Source organism: Lepidochelys kempii, chromosome 4 (assembly GCF_965140285.1).
Source record: "Lepidochelys kempii isolate rLepKem1 chromosome 4, rLepKem1.hap1, whole genome shotgun sequence".
NCBI classification, from domain to species: Eukaryota; Metazoa; Chordata; order Testudines; family Cheloniidae; genus Lepidochelys; species Lepidochelys kempii.
Window position 1 is genome coordinate 135,306,451 of NC_136383.1, and position 18,280 is coordinate 135,324,730.

Consider the following 18,280-nt stretch of genomic DNA (forward strand, 5'->3'; position numbering starts at 1 on the left):
TCAGATCTCCTAGAAAACTCGCTCTTTGCCAAAATGCCTCCAAGATAAGATGGTTGGGTCTCTGATAATTAGATTACTGACTCCCATCATCACAAGCAACTTTAAAAAAGGCCAACCAAGTCAAAACAAAAAGGAACTTCTGCTAAAATATGCAGATTCCTTGAATGTCAAAGCCTTTGTGGTTTCAGAGTAGCAGCCCTGTTAGTCTGTATTCGCAAAAACAAAAGGAGTACTTGTGGAACCTTAGAGACTAACAAATTTATTTGAGGATAAGCTTTCGTGAGCTACAGCTCACTTCATCGGATGCAAGAGCCTTTGTGGTAACCTTGACAAAAGCTTCAACTTTAATTGGAGAACCTTTCAGCCTAAATTTTCAGAAGTTATTATTGATTTGGGGGGAGGGTCTTAAGTTTTTAGCTATTCTGCTTGGCACACCTTAAGAAGGGGCCTCATTTATATATGGAAAATGCACAGTAATTTTTGAAAACACAGGACCATTCACCTTAAAAGCACTAGTCACTTTCTGAAATACACAGCTTCATCAGTAAGACAGCTATTGTAGAATGTATGCTATGCTTGGGGATGGGCTAGCTGGTTGAGGCTGTTGGGCATGGTGACTGCCTTCCATTCAGGCAAAATGAGGAAACAAATGCCCCTGTGTTTAGGGGTAGCTGTAACTATAGGAAACTACCACTCAAGGACTAGACCTCATGCAAGCCTGGCCAGTGGCTGCACCATGCAATTCCAGGGTTTTGGTTAGTCTCTAAGGTGCCACAAGTACTCCTTTTCTTTTTGCGAATACAGATTAACACTAGGGTTTTTCCAGGGGTCTGATAATAAATACGGGGGGGCAAAGGACTGATCTCATTTCCAGCTGTATGTGTGGGAGAGATGCAGCAGAAGCACCAGAGAAGCTGAGGAAGAGCAGCAGAAAGCCGAGGAGACAGCCAGAACAAGCATTGGGAGCAAGACCGTAAGCAAAAAGCTAGAGAGAGCTTTTAGGGCAGAGTGCTGGATGTAAGAGTTTTGGAACTGTGAACAAAGAAAACGTCTCCTGATTGATTCATACTGTGTTCAAGAAAACAGGACTAATAATTCCTGCTTATTTACCAAAGCTGTGTACACACACACATACACACACACAAAATACTGGACTCTATCAATTTCTCTACCTAAATGGAAACAAGCTGCAAGACCCCAAACACTGGCTAACCACCTGGGTCAACATGGTAACAGTACAGTAGCACTGTCTACTTAAGTGCAAGAGAAGCTGGACATGTCTGTAAAACACTATTTTCAGGCTCTTGACCAGCATGAGAGCACTATCCCATACTGAAAATACTGGCCGCAGCCTGCAGTAAGGGAGGTTTAGGTTGGACATTAAGAAAAAACTTCCTGTCAGGGTGGTTAAGCACTGGAATAAATTGCCTAGGGAGATTGTGGAATCTCCATCATTGGAGTTTTTAAGAGCAGGTCAGACAAACACCTGTCAGGGATGGTCTAGAATGATAATCCTTAGTCCTACCATGAGTGCAGGGGATTGGACTAGAGGACCTCTCAAGGTCCCTTCTAGTCCGATGACTCTGTGATTCATTTTTGCTGATTTCTTGAGTTAGTTAACGTCTAAGAAATATTTCAAATTCTACAGTTTACCTTTAAATACTGCGCCACTCAAACTTTCAACCCACAGCTTATGTATTTTATATATTTGACTATATTGTGCATCTAATTTAGATTGTGGACCATTGGTGCAAGGACTACATCCTCTACATTTGTAGACAGGCAACACACTATCAACAATATTATTTGTCTATAATATACAGACACATATTTAGAGATTTGTATATGAATGCATCTCTGTCTCTACGGAGACAGCTACATACACACAGTCTACAATATCCACAAAAAATTGTCCAAAAATTCACAGGCTACACTTAGGTACAAAGACAAAGCCCTACAAGTCTCACGCTCTACTGTACATAGTTACCTTACAACGAAAAAGGATTGGCACACAGGCCAGAAACAAACAGTACCATGTTTCAAAATTGGGCAGCTCTCTCATATAACACTTCCTCATTCCTCACAAATTAAGAATTGGGCTTGGTTAGTACTTGGATGGGAGCCCTCCAAGAAACACTCAGATACTACAATAAGCGGTGTTAGTCACTCAGAGGTAGGACTCTTCCTCTGGGACGGTCTCTTCACCAGCTCCGGGCCCCAATATTCCAAGCGGGTGCTTGGGGCGGCAGTCAGAAAAGGGCAGCAGAGTTTCCACGGTGGCGGCAATTCAGCGGCAGCTTCTCCGTTCTGCCGTCCGCAAAAGGTTTTTTTCCACTGCTTCGGGCGGCAAAAATGGTAGAGCCGGCCCTGCTCTTCACTGACACAAAAGAGGTGGTGGTTGTTGTTTTAAACAGTGTTGTTGTTTTAAACACGGGATAGTTACTTCTTGGTAAAAATCACTGGTGACGAGGCACTTTTGTTTACTAAGAGGTCACTACGCAAGGTCAGCCCTCTACTCCCTGCTGGACCTCACCTCGTCTACCTTGTGGTAAAACTAAACTGCTTTGTCTCCACTGTGTTTTTGCAGCAAGTTATCCTGCACTAAAAGCCACTCCTTTGTCAGCAAAGACAGGACCCGAGTCAGTATCAAACCCCAATATGTTGCTGTGAGAGGGTGATGAGCTGATGGAGGTGCAGTCTTTTTGGAGAGAGATAAAACCACATTCCTGATCCCTACTGCTCCTCAAATACCTTATGGCATTCTTTGAAACAGTAGGGTGTTCGGTACGTTCTACCTACCCAAATTCCTCCTGCAGTTCTAACTGGCTATTCTGGTCTTCATTTTATGCCCTAAACAGTTTGGTGCTGTGCACTGTTCATCAGCTGCTATGTTCTGTAAGTACTCAAGTAGGGAAGATGCACTACATTTCTCCTACTAAATGTATTGATGCAACTCACTGAGTCCGTTCAGGCTTCTAGAAAAACCACGTTCCTACTTGGCATGCTCAGAGGCTTAGAGCCTGTTAGGATGGTAGTTTCTGCCCCCTCCTCAAATATCACCACATCACCTCATTTGCAACATCACTCCCGTGATAGTAACATGGTACCTACTCGTTAGGTATTCTATTTCAGAGGTGGCTCATTTCGGTGAGTGATCCGTATGCAGATACAAATAGTGTCTGCCCGTTAACTCTGGAAAGTGTTTTGAGATTACTTTGTGACAAGGTGGAGGGAGAAAAATTGTTCTCATTAACCTCTGAGGCTAGGACAAGAAGCCATGGGCTTAAACTGCAGCAAGGGAGGTTCCGGTTGGACATTAGGAAAAACTTCCTGTCAGGGTGGTTAAGCACTGGAAGAAATTGCTTTGGGAGGCTGTGGAATCGCATCATTGGAAATTTTTAAGAGCAGGTTAAAAAAAAATTATCTGCCAGGGAGGGTTTAGATCATACTTAACCCTGTAATGTAGACCTGCCCTAAGTCAACATAAATTACGCAACTCCAGCTTTGTGAAGAATGTCGGTGGAGTGGATGTAGCTTACATTGACTTATTGAGATGTCTACACTGCGCTGGGTCGACAGGAGACTCCATCGACTTACCTCACACCTCTCATTCCGGTGGAGTACCGGAATCAACGGGAGAGCGATCTGTGGTCAATTTAGCAGGTCTTCACTAGACCCAGTAAATCGACCCCGATGGATCGATCACCGCAGCGTTGACCCCCTGTAAGCATAGACATACCCTTAGTCTTGTCTCAAGGGCAAGGGACTGGACTAGATGGCCTCTCAAGGTCCTTTCCAGTCCTACAATTCTATGAAAGAGTTGCATAGTGAGATTTATATGCAAGGTACTATAGGCATCTTTTACCAATTAAGCGACAGCCAAAGCATGGACCAAAAAGAACTTTGGTTTTAGAATAGCCCAATTCAATGTGACAAGTAATTAGAGCGTTTGATCCTTCTGTGAATCATAGATGTGTTTGGATGTACGTGCATCTTTCATTTTCCTCTAAATCAACAGCCTCTTGGAACCACAGGCTGCCAGGTACAAGTTAGGGCACTCCTTAGGCTCTTTTAACTTACACCTAGGGCCAGCACAACTCCCTTCCCTAGAACAAGGGACATGCAAAGGTTGGGGGCAGAATGGAACGCCACCTTAGCCCTCCCTCCATGAATCCTGCCCAGAGCAGTGTTCACCTATACCCAGAGGCAACAGAAGCTCCCTAAAAGTGAGGGGGCCACTGGCTCCCGAACCATGGCCATGCCCCCGCCACGCCCTGCCCCTCTCACTCCCTTCACCCTCATGGCTAGTAAAAAGTGATGGGGCTATGGCAGGAACGGGCCTATCGTGTTAAATGTGTTTGTTACTGAAAACTAAGCAGACATTTCAATACATCTTGGGCACTTTTAAATCGAATACCCGTACAGCCATATCTACATACATTTAATATGTTCTCTAGCCTTTTCCCTAGGGGGGTTCCCCCCCTTTATGTAAAATGCTCCTCACCGTTCTTAACAATGGGCTCCAATCCCATAATGAACCCACCCAATACAGAATGCACCTACTTCCAGCATTTGCAGGAGTGACCTCGCTCACCTAGAACTAGAAGATTTAAACTGGTTTGTCAGTCAGTCTCAGAATAATCCACTCCCATTTCACAGGCTTCCCCAGAAAGTGCACTGCAAAAGCAGCTACAATTTTCAAGAGCACATGGCAGGCAACCAGAGCCCGATACCCACCCACCACCATAATCACCATGTCCCATAGTTACATCTTTGACCTAAAGTCTACCACATGAATATGGGGGGGGGGGGGAATGAATGTATTTTTACAGCCTATCGGACATTCACCTATTAGGCTGGGGATTCTATTCCAAGAGTACATTCAATGCTCTTTTTAAAATCCCCCATTTCAACTGCAAGAAGAAAAGGCTGTTAAATCTTATTGATCGTGGACATCCTTCTGGTAAGTGTGAAAACCCAACCCACAAGAGAGTGAGAGTGAGTGAGTATGTGTATGTGGCGCCAAGGAGCTTTAATTTTCACAACTGCTGGCTGTGAAGAGAGAAAACATCCTATTGAAATAATGCAGCAGGCAATCCCCTCATAATGGCACAATCACAAGCAAACATACACCCACACACAAACACAGGGATCAGCCTGGTCTGGTATCAAAGTGTTTTCCTTACTGTTCCTTCTTGTGGTTTTTGGCGGGAGTTTTTAGAGCTTGCTGGACTGCACCCTTAGTAGTAATAAAACCACTTTAAAAAGGTCACCGTCTGCAGTAATAACAAAGCAAAAAGGCTGTGTTGATAGATTTTTCTCCAAAAAGCACCAGACTGCCCAAGCGGAGTCACCAAGTTAGCCCACCAGACAGCTCAACACGCAAGGGTGCCGCCCAGAGGTAATTACAGAACAACTTCCTTTTCAGAATCCGAGATCCGTGCAGCTGCTTAATGAGCAGAATACAGTCTACTCTTTCCTTTTTTTAAAGAGGGGAATTCACTCTCTTGGCCAGCATTCCCATACAGGTGTCACGTAGGAGCGACAGCTCCCACCACAGCAAGAGGAACTATAGCACCGCCATACTTCCTGCGCTTCTTACAGCAGTTACTGTCCAGCACAACTGCGTGGGGTTTACGCACAAGAGGGGCTTTTATGAGGTGATCAGGAAAAAGAAGAGGAGCCAGGGAACAATGACCGCCCAGGATTTGGCTGACACACAGATAAAAGCTTTGGGCCGTTTACTGTTCTCGGAACGAAAGGAAAAGCAAGTGCTGCTGTCTAGTACAATTTCATTCAATCCTTAAAACATAGTCACGGTGTCCTGGGATCTGTGGCTTGAATTCCAGACATAATGCTGCATTCAGAGGGTGGGAAAAACCCAGTCATCAGAGATACAGCCATCCAACAAGACCCAAACACTGTCCAAGTTAAAGCTCTTCACTTCAGGTGGAATTTTCAACAGCACTTAAGTGACTTAGGAGCACAGGTGCCATTGAAAGTCCCTCTTTCATCCAGTGACTGTACTTACAGAGGCCTATCAATCTCGTAATGGTATTTTAACTTTGTTCGGAAAAAACTGACTTTGGGGATTTGGGGTTCTTCAAGCATAATATCCGACTTCTGGCAGTATTGCGTACAAATTTGTTATGACATGCCGTCATTTTACCTACGGGCCTTTTTTCATATTAGGGACCACCATGTGCAGAGTGCTCTATTGTTACTACGCAGGACCCAATGCAAGCGCTTACCAGCTCCAAACAATCCGGTAAAAGGCAAGTCTCAATTGAGAAAGTCTCAGTGAAGTCATTCATTTTGTGTAACTCTCCTATTGTGGTTATGAGTATTGTGAAAACAGTGGTGCAAGACAGCTAAAACTGTTCTCTGATTTAGTTTAAAATAAAATATGGGCCTTAAAGTCCTCATCTTGGACTCACAGAATAGAACAGTTTGTAAAACTACAGTCACCCAGGGTCCTAAGATTTTTGGTGTGTGTTTGAGTCCATATAATGTGTTACTGAGAAATATTCATTCTTAAAATAAAAACCTTTTTTAATTAAAACAAAAAGCCAAAACAAAAAAGGGAGAAGAGCACCAAAAGGCGTTTCCATCTTCAACTGTGGCTGGACAAATTTTATTATAAAACTTACATTCTGCAAACCAAAAAAGCCATCTGGTCTGAACCTGTGGCCAACTATACAATAATTCACACTGAACTCAAAGTGACCAGTCTGTAGACCCACATAAAACAAGTTTTATAACGGAAACACTGAAAGGATCAAAACTAGAGCAGCATTGCCGAGTGCCGACAGAATTACCTCACGAGCTGACCAAAGTACCTTCAGCCCTGCTTCAGAACAAAAAAAAAAAAAAAAAAAAAGACATATAAATACAGCATGTGGAAAGGCAGAATTTTTCCTTACCCATAAAACTGAAAGCAGCCTATGGAAGCAAACAAGACAGCCTCAGCACATTCAAAAAACTACATAAACCAGAGAAATGGGAAAAATTTATAGTAAGCAACCAACTAGGCAGGCTAACAAACAAAACCACACTACACATAGACGGAATTTCAACATCCTGACATACTATGAACCTCCATGAAGCAACAGCAAAAAAAAAAACAAAAATACAGTGGAAAGAGGAGGCGGCCTGATATTCAGGTAAAAGAATGTCGTTAGACTAACAACATACATTTCTGGAATGTTATTTAAACATGACAGATTTATTTAAGTTCATCAAAATCGGTTACACGGCCACTGTAGCAGGGAAGTTCTACCAGCATCTTAGACAGATATAGATATATTAATACTTTCATTCATTCGTTTTTTATATATTCATTCTTTTTACACTTCACAATATGTAAAGCCTAGGACAGATTGTTACAATGTTTTAGCATTATGAGTTTTTTTAAAAAACAAAACCTGTCTCCTTGCTGGTATGTCCCCATGCAATTTCTGTAACTGTTTTCTGGATACATACAGTAAACTGATGTCTAATTAGATTAAAAAAAGGCATTCTGCATCCCTAAACACACAGGCATCTAGCACATGAGAAACAAGCAATAGGTTTCATTACCAAGCAGCAAAACCCATGGAAACACAACAAGTATTGCCTTTCTTTGGTCGATTAAATAATTAAAGAGCTGACAGATTACTTGATTTCTAAATTTCCTGGTTAAATCCATCACCCAGCAACAACAGCGCCTCTATGCAGGCTATGATTTTTTTTTAGACTAACTTACCTGCACTACTTCTTTAACAAAAAGATGCTGCTAAACTGCAAACAGCTTTAGCTCATTTGTTGCTTTCCCTAAAGCTTTCAATAAGCCTGAACACTTGTTTTCTAACACCACTTATGTTCAGGTGGCACGAGAGGCAATGGCTCGTGGCTGCGCAGTGGCTCCAATATTAACGAATCCAGTGCATCTTTCTCCCTCACTTCCCATTGGAGAGTGGCAGATGGGTGGAGTGAGAGCATGCCCCATTAGATTCCAGAGGGATATCCTCCAACTCTGCTTTCAGAGAGATCACCGTTTGCAGAAGTAAAACAACGAGGGAATGAAGATACTGGAGATCCAGTAAGCTAATTAATTCAAAGCAATCTACATTCCACGGCAGGTTCAGCTATCCTAAACTTGGAATCTCTCTCCTGCAGCCACCGAGGTTTACTGTCTCTCAGAGCTATTTGCCTCTGGTACAGAGGAGGAAAAATAGAACAATTCAATTAAAGTGACCCTGCACTTCCGAGCTAATGCTTTTTGCTGGATACCGTATTGAGAAAGCTAGCTCTCCTCCTTAAGAAACCTGGTAGCATTCAGGCACCGACTGAAGTGGGGAGTTACTGTACCTTACAGAAAGAAAAGGAGTACTTGTGGCACCTTAGAGACTAACAAATTTATTTGACCATAAGCTTTCGTGAGCTACAGACAGAAGGACAAACAGAATTACAAAGATGACAATAAAAGGTTGTGAAGATGTAGCAAGAGGAGGAAAAACTGCTGCCAAAAGGTAGATCTAGCAGAGATCTCTTAAAGACACAGCCACTGTAGTCTGACAACGTGTTCTTTGCCAGACGTTTTGTAACCTACAGTATTATAGTAAATTGCTACATAGAAAGCAATACATACAGTTATGTGTATACACAAACTCAGAAACAAATCAGAATTTCCTGGATGCAGAGAGGCTATTGACAGTACACAGGGGGTTAATGGACACATAAAGTACAGTAAAGAGAGAGTTTTGTGATGTCCATTAGGAAATGCCCTATGATGACCAAAATTCATTTCATATAGTCAAAGGCTATGTTTACCATTGAGAGAGAATTTTGAAGAAATATTTAATTTAGATTTGTTTCTAGCTCATGTTAAATTATTTTAGCCGATGTTCAGATAAAACAAAGGGGCCACATATGCACAACTAGAGTATTTAGTATTTGTAAAAAGAAAAGGAGGACTTGTGGCACCTTAGAGACTAACCAATTTATTTGAGCATAAGCTTTCGTGAGCTACAGCTCACTTCATCGGATGTTTTAGTATTTGTGTCTCAACGGAAGTCTGAGTTTGTTAGAGATTGCACTCTAGGACCAGATCCACCAGAACTACAAAAGGATCTACTGTAGAGAGACAGGAGGAGAATACAGATCTTCTCTATTCAGGCTTGCTTTTGCACGCGCAGTTTACTTAAAGGCAGCCGCACTTCTGAAATCAACTCCAGGTTCAAGTGAAAGCCACACACCCCAGCAACCCACAGGCAAGTCCCTCCTGTACAGGTACTTCCTACGCACTATACCGCATGTAAATGAACAAAATGCCTTTTTTGTTTTGTTTTCTTTATAAAAACAAAACCAAAACAACCCTCCTTAGTTGTTTTCCCTTTCAGGATCCCAGAACATCACATCTTCTCCATTTCTGTGTATTAGGTCAGCTCTTTGGGGCTCTCTTGTTTAACCCTGAGCACGTTGTGTCATCACGAAATAGGAGGTGCTCAAAATAGAAGCAGAGGCTTTTGTCTATAAGATAAATCTTGATAAACCTGTGTTTTTAAAAGCGAATAGGCAATAAACAATTAAGGATTTAATTATGGTAGTGACACTATCTTTAATGGTCTGTTTAAATTTGCCCTCCGGCTCACACATTCGTGGTTGAATTTGATTTGCTAGTTGAATTTTCCATGGTATGCAAATTTACAAGTTTTAGCCCCGAAATATCTTATAAAAGCTTCCTCTTTGCCGTTTTTCCTGTTTTCCTCACATTTATTAGGGTTCCTCCACTTAAATAGCCACAGGCTGCCACACTAAGGTCTTCTGATAAAATCTGGGACAGAAGACCATTTTGAACTTCTAAAATGAAATACTGACTTGAGTTTTACCAAATACTAATTGAGCTTGACCAAGATTAACCAACAGTACTGCCCAGATCTATCAGGTATTTCTCATTTCCAACACTGCCAGGCTGATATTTGAGCTTCACACAAACATACAGATGGTCTATAATTTTTTGCCCTTTTTTTGGCTGAGATTTTGTTTTCATAAACTGGTTCTGACTCCCAGATTCCCCTGCTGCGTTCTACTGAGCCAGGCTCAGTAGCCGGAGTATGGCAGGGGACTCTGAAGGCGCTGTGGGAACAGCTGGAGATAGCAAGGCCAAGGAAGGATTAAATGGTTTGGCAGGGATGCACGTGGGGGCTGAGGGAGACAGACGAGGTTTAAACGCAAAAGATAGAGGGGAGAGCAGAGGCCTGGGTTGTGCGGGGAAGCTCAATATGGCTGCGCCAAGGCATTGAGGCTTGTAGGGCTCCTCCGGTGCCACGGCCGTGGTTCTCTGCTACGCCCAAACAGCAGCTCAGTCAGGAGCCATCCAAGGGCCAGTGCTTGGTGCAGGAATGCTCTGCTCCCCAGAGCAATAGCCAGCAGTACGGGGGAACTTTCAAGTACCAATCCCTCAGACCAGACATGACGCCGTCTTGGGGCATCTAGGACTGAGAGTCATCATGTTACCCCCCGCCTCAGAAAGAGAGTGACTTGTGGTGCTAAACAGGGTATCAAGCTCCCTGATGCCGCCCAGGCTGTTCGCCACCTACATAATCTCCTCAGGGCTCTGGCTAGCCCCTTCTTTGCCTTGCAAGTTAACACCTCGTTACAGGCTTTAAAACACAATGCCAGTAGGTCTACATATCTCTTAAAAATATCATCAGTATGTACATTTCTCAAAGATATCCATGACCAGCATGATACAAGTTTTCATTTGATACCTTGCAAGACACCCCTGACTGATAAATACAATGAAAATGGCATTAGGTGCAGTGAGTTTGTTCAGCCTGTTGGGAGTTACTCATGCAGAGTAGCGAGCCCTTTGCCAGCTGGCACCGATGCATGCCACAGCAAAATCACTGGGCTTCCCCACAACCCAGGCCACTTATACAGTCCCCCCCCACTCCCCAACCAAAAACCCTCTCCTCCCAGTCCCCCAGCCCTATCAAACACCACCCAGGTAGCTCTCTGTGAAAATGTATAAGCATGTAACTGATAAACATGGTCAAGAGAGTTAAGACTGAACTCCTGCCTGGCTGTTCAGGAAGAATGTAGAGAGATATGGAGGGGGGTTAGTTCAGGTTAAGAAGGGAAACTGAAGAACGGAGTGTAGGGTCTGGAATAAACTGATGGAGTGTGGAATACTTGCTTATGGTTTGTATTGGTAGGATATGCAATCTAGCAACCTTTAGCTGTCAGTTCAAGTTTTCTGGAGGGGAATAATATAAAACCAAAACAAAACACATCCTGCATGCCAATACACAACAGGGCAAAGTATCTGGAAATGCTGCTTTTCTAGCCTACGTTTAAACACCGTGCAAATGCAAAGAGACAGCACAGGAAAAGCCTGATAAGCCCGGTTAATATATTCAAGAGTTAGCAGCACTACGGTAGTTTTCAGGAATATCTCAAGGCGTATGTTTGTTGTGTACAATAAGCATAAAATAGACCCTAAAAAAAACCCATCTATCTATTCCCACTGGAATGGGCTGCGCACATGTTTGTTGTGTTATACATGCATATTAAACCCTGGGGCTCAATTAACCTCAAGGAGAGGTAGGGAATGAGAGAGACGAGTGCAGCATCTGGGAGAGCAGAGATCATAAAGGGAAGACCAGGAATAAATATGCAACCCTTAAAATGGAACTACTTGCAGAGTATGGCACTCTTACAACATGACACCATTACAACAGGAGTCCTCTTTGCTCCTCCCAACACGCTGGCAGGGGGGATCTGATCAAAAGGGTCCAGGGCGGAGAAGAGAAAACCACCAGTCGTACTGCAGTTGTCCCCAGCCACGCCGGAGTACAAGCAGCCAGACTACAGCCGTTTCTCAAGGATGGGAGAGGAGACTCCCTCTCTCCCACCTCCCCCATGCATATACAGTGGGGATAACGTGGCAGCTTACAATCCAAACGATACTCTTTGTGTCTGTACCAACAGCGACCGTTTAGCTACCATCTCCTGTCACTCCTTCCTCAGCCTGCCACCCCCTTTTTAAGAGTCAAGCAGCAAGTCCCCAAGCCGCACCTCTGCGCATCTCCCCTTCCACATCCCCGGATCCACAGACCCTGCTCCGAACCCTGTCCCTCCCCATTTCAACACCGATTCCTACCGCACTGCGATCTGTACCCGCCCCACCACCAGCCTCTGGCTCAGTCCAAAATGGAGTCGGTCTGTCAATTTACGTTTCTGAATGTTAATATGATGCATCCAACGAAGTGGGTATTCACCCACGAAAGCTTATGCTCCAATACATCTGTTAGTCTATAAGGTGCCACAGGACTCTTTGCCACTTTAACATGATTTTAATTATTCCTCAATATACACGTTTAAAAGAAGCAGCCAGAGTGCGACCCAGGGGTGACAGGGTAAAGACAGACAACAAAAGGGTGGGAGGGGAGTCACGCAAAATAGCCTTCCTGCCACTTTCACGCAGGGGTGCGTCTCGCCACCCAGGCTGAATACAGGACAGGGGCTACCTACTAGATAGACTGGTTCCAAAAGACACTAAGGGATGGATTGCCCCAGCTCTGGGGGCGGGGGCACAAAACATCAGTCCCTAACTTACAGGGTCTTCTGAGTTGTGAGGAACACAGTCCTTCTGTGGAAGAAGCAGATGGCCAGTATCCCCCCTCTCCAGTTCCTCGCTGCTCCTTGGCCTGATCCAGAGAGCTTCCTGGCCCTGCTTCTTCCCTGGCTTCAAGGGGAAGGGAAGTGAGAGAGAACATCCTTGTAATCCCCAGGCATCCTTCTCAGCCTTCTACTGCCTCATTTTATAGCCCTGCATTAAGGGTCCCAAACCTTCTCTTTGTTAAACTAAGTAGATTGAGCTCCGTGAGTCTATCACTGGAAGGCAGGTTTTCTAATCCTTTAATCAATCATGCTCACGGCTCTTCTCTAAATCGTCCCCAATCTATCAACCTCCTTCTTGAATTGCAGGCACCAGAACTGGTGACAGAGTAAATAGTCCTAACGCACCATTGTCAAATACAGAAGGAGCCTCCCTATTTTTACTCAGTATGCAGGGTCTCTTTAAAAACACATTTTCTGATTTCTCTCCCGTGCCCCCAAGTCCCTCTGAAAGATTCGACAGTGGGATGATATGGGATGTGTGAAAATCTGCAGGATACAACAGCTGACTACCTTAGGGACAGTCGGTGCAATGTAGAGAGAGGAGTAATTTTAAAAATCAGGTTACAATGGAAAGCAAGTTTCAGCTCGGAGGGAGCTAACTCCACTCCATGACAAAACATTGTACTACTTATTCACCCTGCTGCCATTGGCATCTTCTGTAACCTTCTCGAAGTTGGATTCCATACCCATGCTGTGAGCCAGCCAGCCAAGGCTCTCTCGAATTTACCCCAGGCCAATCTCTGCCACAGTAAGACACATCACACCAGAGCACGCCTAGGAACCACAACAGGCAAGTTATTTACTGTAAAAAAAACAAAGTTCCTTAAAGTGGGATGCCTACTTGACAGTTGCTTGTGTAACGTGGATACTTCTTAGTAAACGTATCTGTCCATATCTAAGCAAAAGTTTTCCCATGTACTTGAATGGCTAAAGTCAGCTTTCAGTGTTTTTTTGCCTTAAAAACAAAATCAAAAACCATTAGCTCTGAAGAGCCAGCTTCACTATGAGAGAGGGAACTGGATTCCAATCCCTTTTAAGTAAGTAAACAATTCTGTGGACAGGACACAAGATTAGTTACACCTGGACAAACCCCACTGAAAGTAATAGGTTTGCACAGGTGGCACTCAGCTTAATTTGATGACAATGGGGTTGCACTGGTGTTTGTCAGTACAGCCATTGTTTGCAGGATCTGTGTTACAGATGATGATGAGAAAGGAGGAAAGAATACAGCTGGACTCCCAGAACCCAGGGTGAGGTTACAGGGCTGGAAGCTAGAAAAAGACATTGTTCTAGCTGTAGATCGAGTAGAGTTGACAGACACGGAACCCCACAGTGCCATGGTTACAGTTCCTGTTCACAGGGCAGGAATATTTTAACAAAACAGACTCGCTTCCAACAAAAAACTATTCTGCTGTAAATTGAAAACCTGCCCTCTGCTAAATCTTCACCACCTGCTGCAATAGCTCTCAGCACAGAGCTATCAAGCATCTGCTTTTCAAATACAGGCAGTACATAGGAACATAAGAACGGCCTCACTGGGTCAGACCAATGGCCCGTATAGCCCAGTATCCGGTCTTCCAACAGTGGCGGATGACAGATGCAGAAGATTTCTGCAAGCCTAAATGCATATTAGCATTAGTATAGTAGTCAAATCAACAGTACTCCCATCTAACACTTTTCTTCCTTAGATCACAAAGCCCTTTATAAAAGGACACATATCAATGCCTCTTTTCACACATATGAATAATAGGCTAAATCCACCCCACAGTGCCTCAGTTTCCCTATCTGGCTATCACTACAGATATACTGTATACATGCACATATTTCACCTCTCATGGTGTAATTAATGGCGATTTTACATATATGTAATTAGAGGGCGGAGGACTTAGTTTCAAGTGATGTGTCATTAAAAATATCCAAACAGTTTGCCCTAAAGGACATGGTTATGCCCAGCGAAACATTCCAGAAGGAATCAGGACTTCAAAGAAACATTTGTTGTATCCATGGGATTCTTGGTCAGCAGGGCATCATTGCAGGTGTTCAGAGAATAACTCCTGAGCATTAGCTGACAGGACACTACTGGAATTCACTAGGTTTCACAAATACCTCCCAGAGTCCTAGACCCCTAAAGGTTAATGTCATATGCATTTTTATTTTTTGGAAATCTCAATTTATGTAATATAGCGTAACGCTTTTGTCCCATATATACTTAGCACACACATGTACCAGGTAAACGGTGTGGAGGAGGGACAATCTCATAATTCACTTAGAAGCATATGTACTGTGACTAATGAGGGCGTGGGGGGCAATTATATAAAAATAATCGCACACAAATATACGATGTGTCAGGAAAAGTCATTGACATGACTCTGGGTTAAACACATTACTCGTGATCCAGTCTGCTGATCATCCCCAGTAAGCGTCAATAAAAGCATCATGTATTTTGTTTATTCCACAGTTTGGAAAAGTTCACTGGTACTCCTTTTGTACCCCTCTGCTTCTAAAGCCGGGTTGCCTTAGTTATTGTGAGCCTCATTCAGTGTAAAAAAGTTGGTTTAATAACTTATGAAAGCCTCAAGGTCTCTACTATAGCTTTGCTATAAGCCAAGGCATCACCATTTTAAAGGCCAACGTCTCCTGACCCATCAGCCCTACAAATAAGTTCTGTATTTATCTGGAAAGCCAGAAGCACAGTTCTGGTGTAAAGCTGGTGTTTCTAACCATGTTTAATCATGGGATATCAGACCTTCAAGCTGTCAAGGATGGACTTGCCAATTCTGGGACTTCAAACCTGTCTGCCTTTGGAGCAAGGGTGAAGAAAATATTTCCATTGCAGGTAATTGTTACAAAATGGCAGCTTCACGAAAGCCGCTCAGAGACTTGAAGTGTTAGAGAGAGTGGTGGCTGGCATGACTTAGGGGAGAGAGCTACACTACAAGTTAAGTTACAAAGCCCACCACCGGTGGTGGGAATGGCAGAGGTTGTAGTGTAGAAGAGGCTTAAGTATTTTAGCACTGTCCTTCTCCAAGCAGTGATAGATGACACAGTATTTAAAAGCCTGAGATCTGTGTACATGACAGACTCCAACAGAAATCGAGGCGAGAAGAGTCAAAGGAACAAAATAAATGCATGCTCGACAGCATATTCCATGAGTGCAGTAAAAGTAATTTATTTTCATAACTACAGACCCTATGTGGAAGAATAATACACTCTGTTTAGCGGGCTGCTAAAACACATTTCAAATCTCAGCTAAAAGACTTAATGATCGATAGTAAACTTCTATACTAACAAGCACTGCAACTTTTCCGGTCATCTACAAGGATGAGGATGAAAGCTTGGAAAAAATCCAGATGCCATCAGATAGAGATTGTTCACATGCACGCTTCTAGCACCATCATCATCATCTATCTGGATAACAGCAGAACTCCAACCAAACTCCCATTTAACACAGGCGGGTCCCCAAACTTCTACCCTGACAAGATTTTTAACAGAGCAAACAAGTAAAGAAAGAGATGAGTAGGTAGCCAGAGAGAGGGGGGGGAAGCATAATTCTTTGGAAAACTGGTGTTCAAAGCAGGTTAAGGATAGGTTTCAGAGTAACAGCCGTGTTAGTCTGTATTCGCAAAAAGAAAAGGAGGACTTGTGGCACCTTAGAGACTAACCAATTTAAAGAGATACACAAAGATCACCGATGAACTGATCAGAAAAAACACAAACGCCACCAAAACAAAACAAAACAAAAAAATCTACAGGAAAGTCCGAGTCCCAGTTCCAAGACAGCGTTATTGCAACCTCTGAACTAAACCATTCCTTTTATTCCGGAATGAACTTCCATTGAGAAACAGCTGTAAATCCAACCCCATTGAATTTCACATAAAAAGCAACATTAGAGCATAGTGCATAGTGCTTTTCAAGGAAGTGCTGATGATTTATTTTTAATGGATGGGGGGGGGACCCCCAATCGCACAACATTAAATTTGTCGTCCATTTGGTTGTGAAGAGTTCAGGATCATCAAGAACCTTATTTCAAACTGCATTTAAAATTATGTATGTGTTTCCAAACAGCCTTTCCAAAACTCAACTTCAGAAAGCATGACTGGGGTTCCGCCAGCACACCCGCGCACCTTCTAACCATCTGCAACCAGGCGAAACCGGTCACCTCACAACTTTTATTCAGACTACTTTTATAAACGCTACCTCAATTGAGAAGCCAGGCTCTCATCTCTCCCTACGGTCTTGCAGTTTAGTTAGAAGACACCCGATGCTAATGCTCCTTCCCCTCCACTACAACATATGCAAGCACAACAGGAACGCTTCGACTGCTAATTTATCCCCCTGCTCGTCCGAAGGAAGCGGTTGTTTATTGCAATGTCATGTCTGCACCAGCTTTGTTTAAATAGCCTGAACCGCTGTCAAGTTTAGCTCCATTTTGCAAACACGGTCTCTTCTACCTTACATCAGGCCACAGCCCGCGTATAAGCAAAAAGGGCTGTAAACAGTGATGCAGCTCAGCCAAAACTTTTAAGCGCGGTTTTGCAATTCGGGGGCAGGGGAAAGGAGGGGGGGGCAAGCTGCACACGGCCACGAAACGCTCGCGCTGAGGCTGCCGAAACCGCCCGCCCCGGGAGCCCGTCTCGGTGCAATGCAGGAAAACCCTCCCCCGTCCGCACTGCGCGTCGCGCCCGTGAGTTGCACGCGCGCGCACACACGCGTGCACACCCCCACACACCCCCACACACACCCCCCAGCCTTGCACGTCGCGATCTGAACTCGCGACCGCCGTCTCATCCCGGATTAGCGCCCGGGTCGTTGCTCCTTACCGCATGGCTGGAGGTGGAAAACACGCTTTGTTGCTGCCATTTCTGCGTCTCTCTCACCCCATCGTCCCCATCCTGTCCCTGACACTTGAAGACTTGTAAAAATAAATAAATAAATAAATAAAAAGAAAGAAAGAAGCGCAGCCAAAACTGAAAGTCCCTGTGCGCGAACTCGCGCGGGCTGAAAGGGGAAGAGACTGAGCGCGGCAGGGACGAACCCCGGCCAGGGTCCTAGTGCGCCGCGCCTCTGCCCGGTCGAGCCCGGATCCAGCCCTCCTCGCTCGCCTCTGCCCCTGGCGCGGAAAGGCGGTGGCAGCCCCACCTACGCTGGCGAATGGCGATTCCGCGCCCCCCCCCCCTTCCCCACTCCATCGGCAGGACCGCAGCGATGGGCGGAGGAGCTCATCTGCAAACCCACCCCTACCTTTAAGTATTCTTGCCCGCTCCTTGAAGGGGCACCGGCAACGTGCATGTTTTTAACCGACTAATTACAACAAAAATCACGTTTTCCGATCGCCGCCCCCCCCCCCCTTTAAATAGCAGTTCCGGAAATAGCGTCTTGTCTTTTGAAAAGAGACGCTGTTGCAGGACTTGTTTTCCTGCTCAGGTTTGTAAAGGTCTTTGGGGGTAATCAGTTTCCCCTTCGCCAACGACTAGGGAAATGGTGAAACCGACTACACACAAAGTGCAATCAAATGCACAAAACAGAACGGAAAACAACAGAAACATGATCTTGAGTGCGGCTTGTAACAACAGCAGGTACTAAATGCTCGGACACACGTGTGCTTTTAAATCTG

At 44.3% G+C, this 18,280-nt stretch overlaps 1 protein-coding gene across 3 annotated transcripts in view; it reads right to left on the minus strand.

The window, feature by feature from the left end:
- Nucleotides 1-17,729, minus strand: part of SLC4A11 (solute carrier family 4 member 11) — a 154,707-nt gene extending 136,978 nt beyond the window's left edge. For all 3 annotated transcript variants that reach the window (XM_073342968.1, XM_078852611.1, XM_073342965.1), the window contains exon 1: nucleotides 17,487-17,729. In XM_073342968.1, the coding sequence (XP_073199069.1) occupies nucleotides 17,487-17,526 (40 nt within the window). In that variant the 5' untranslated portion in view covers nucleotides 17,527-17,729. The remainder of the gene's footprint in view (nucleotides 1-17,486) is intronic.
- Nucleotides 17,730-18,280: the final 551 nt, after the last annotated feature.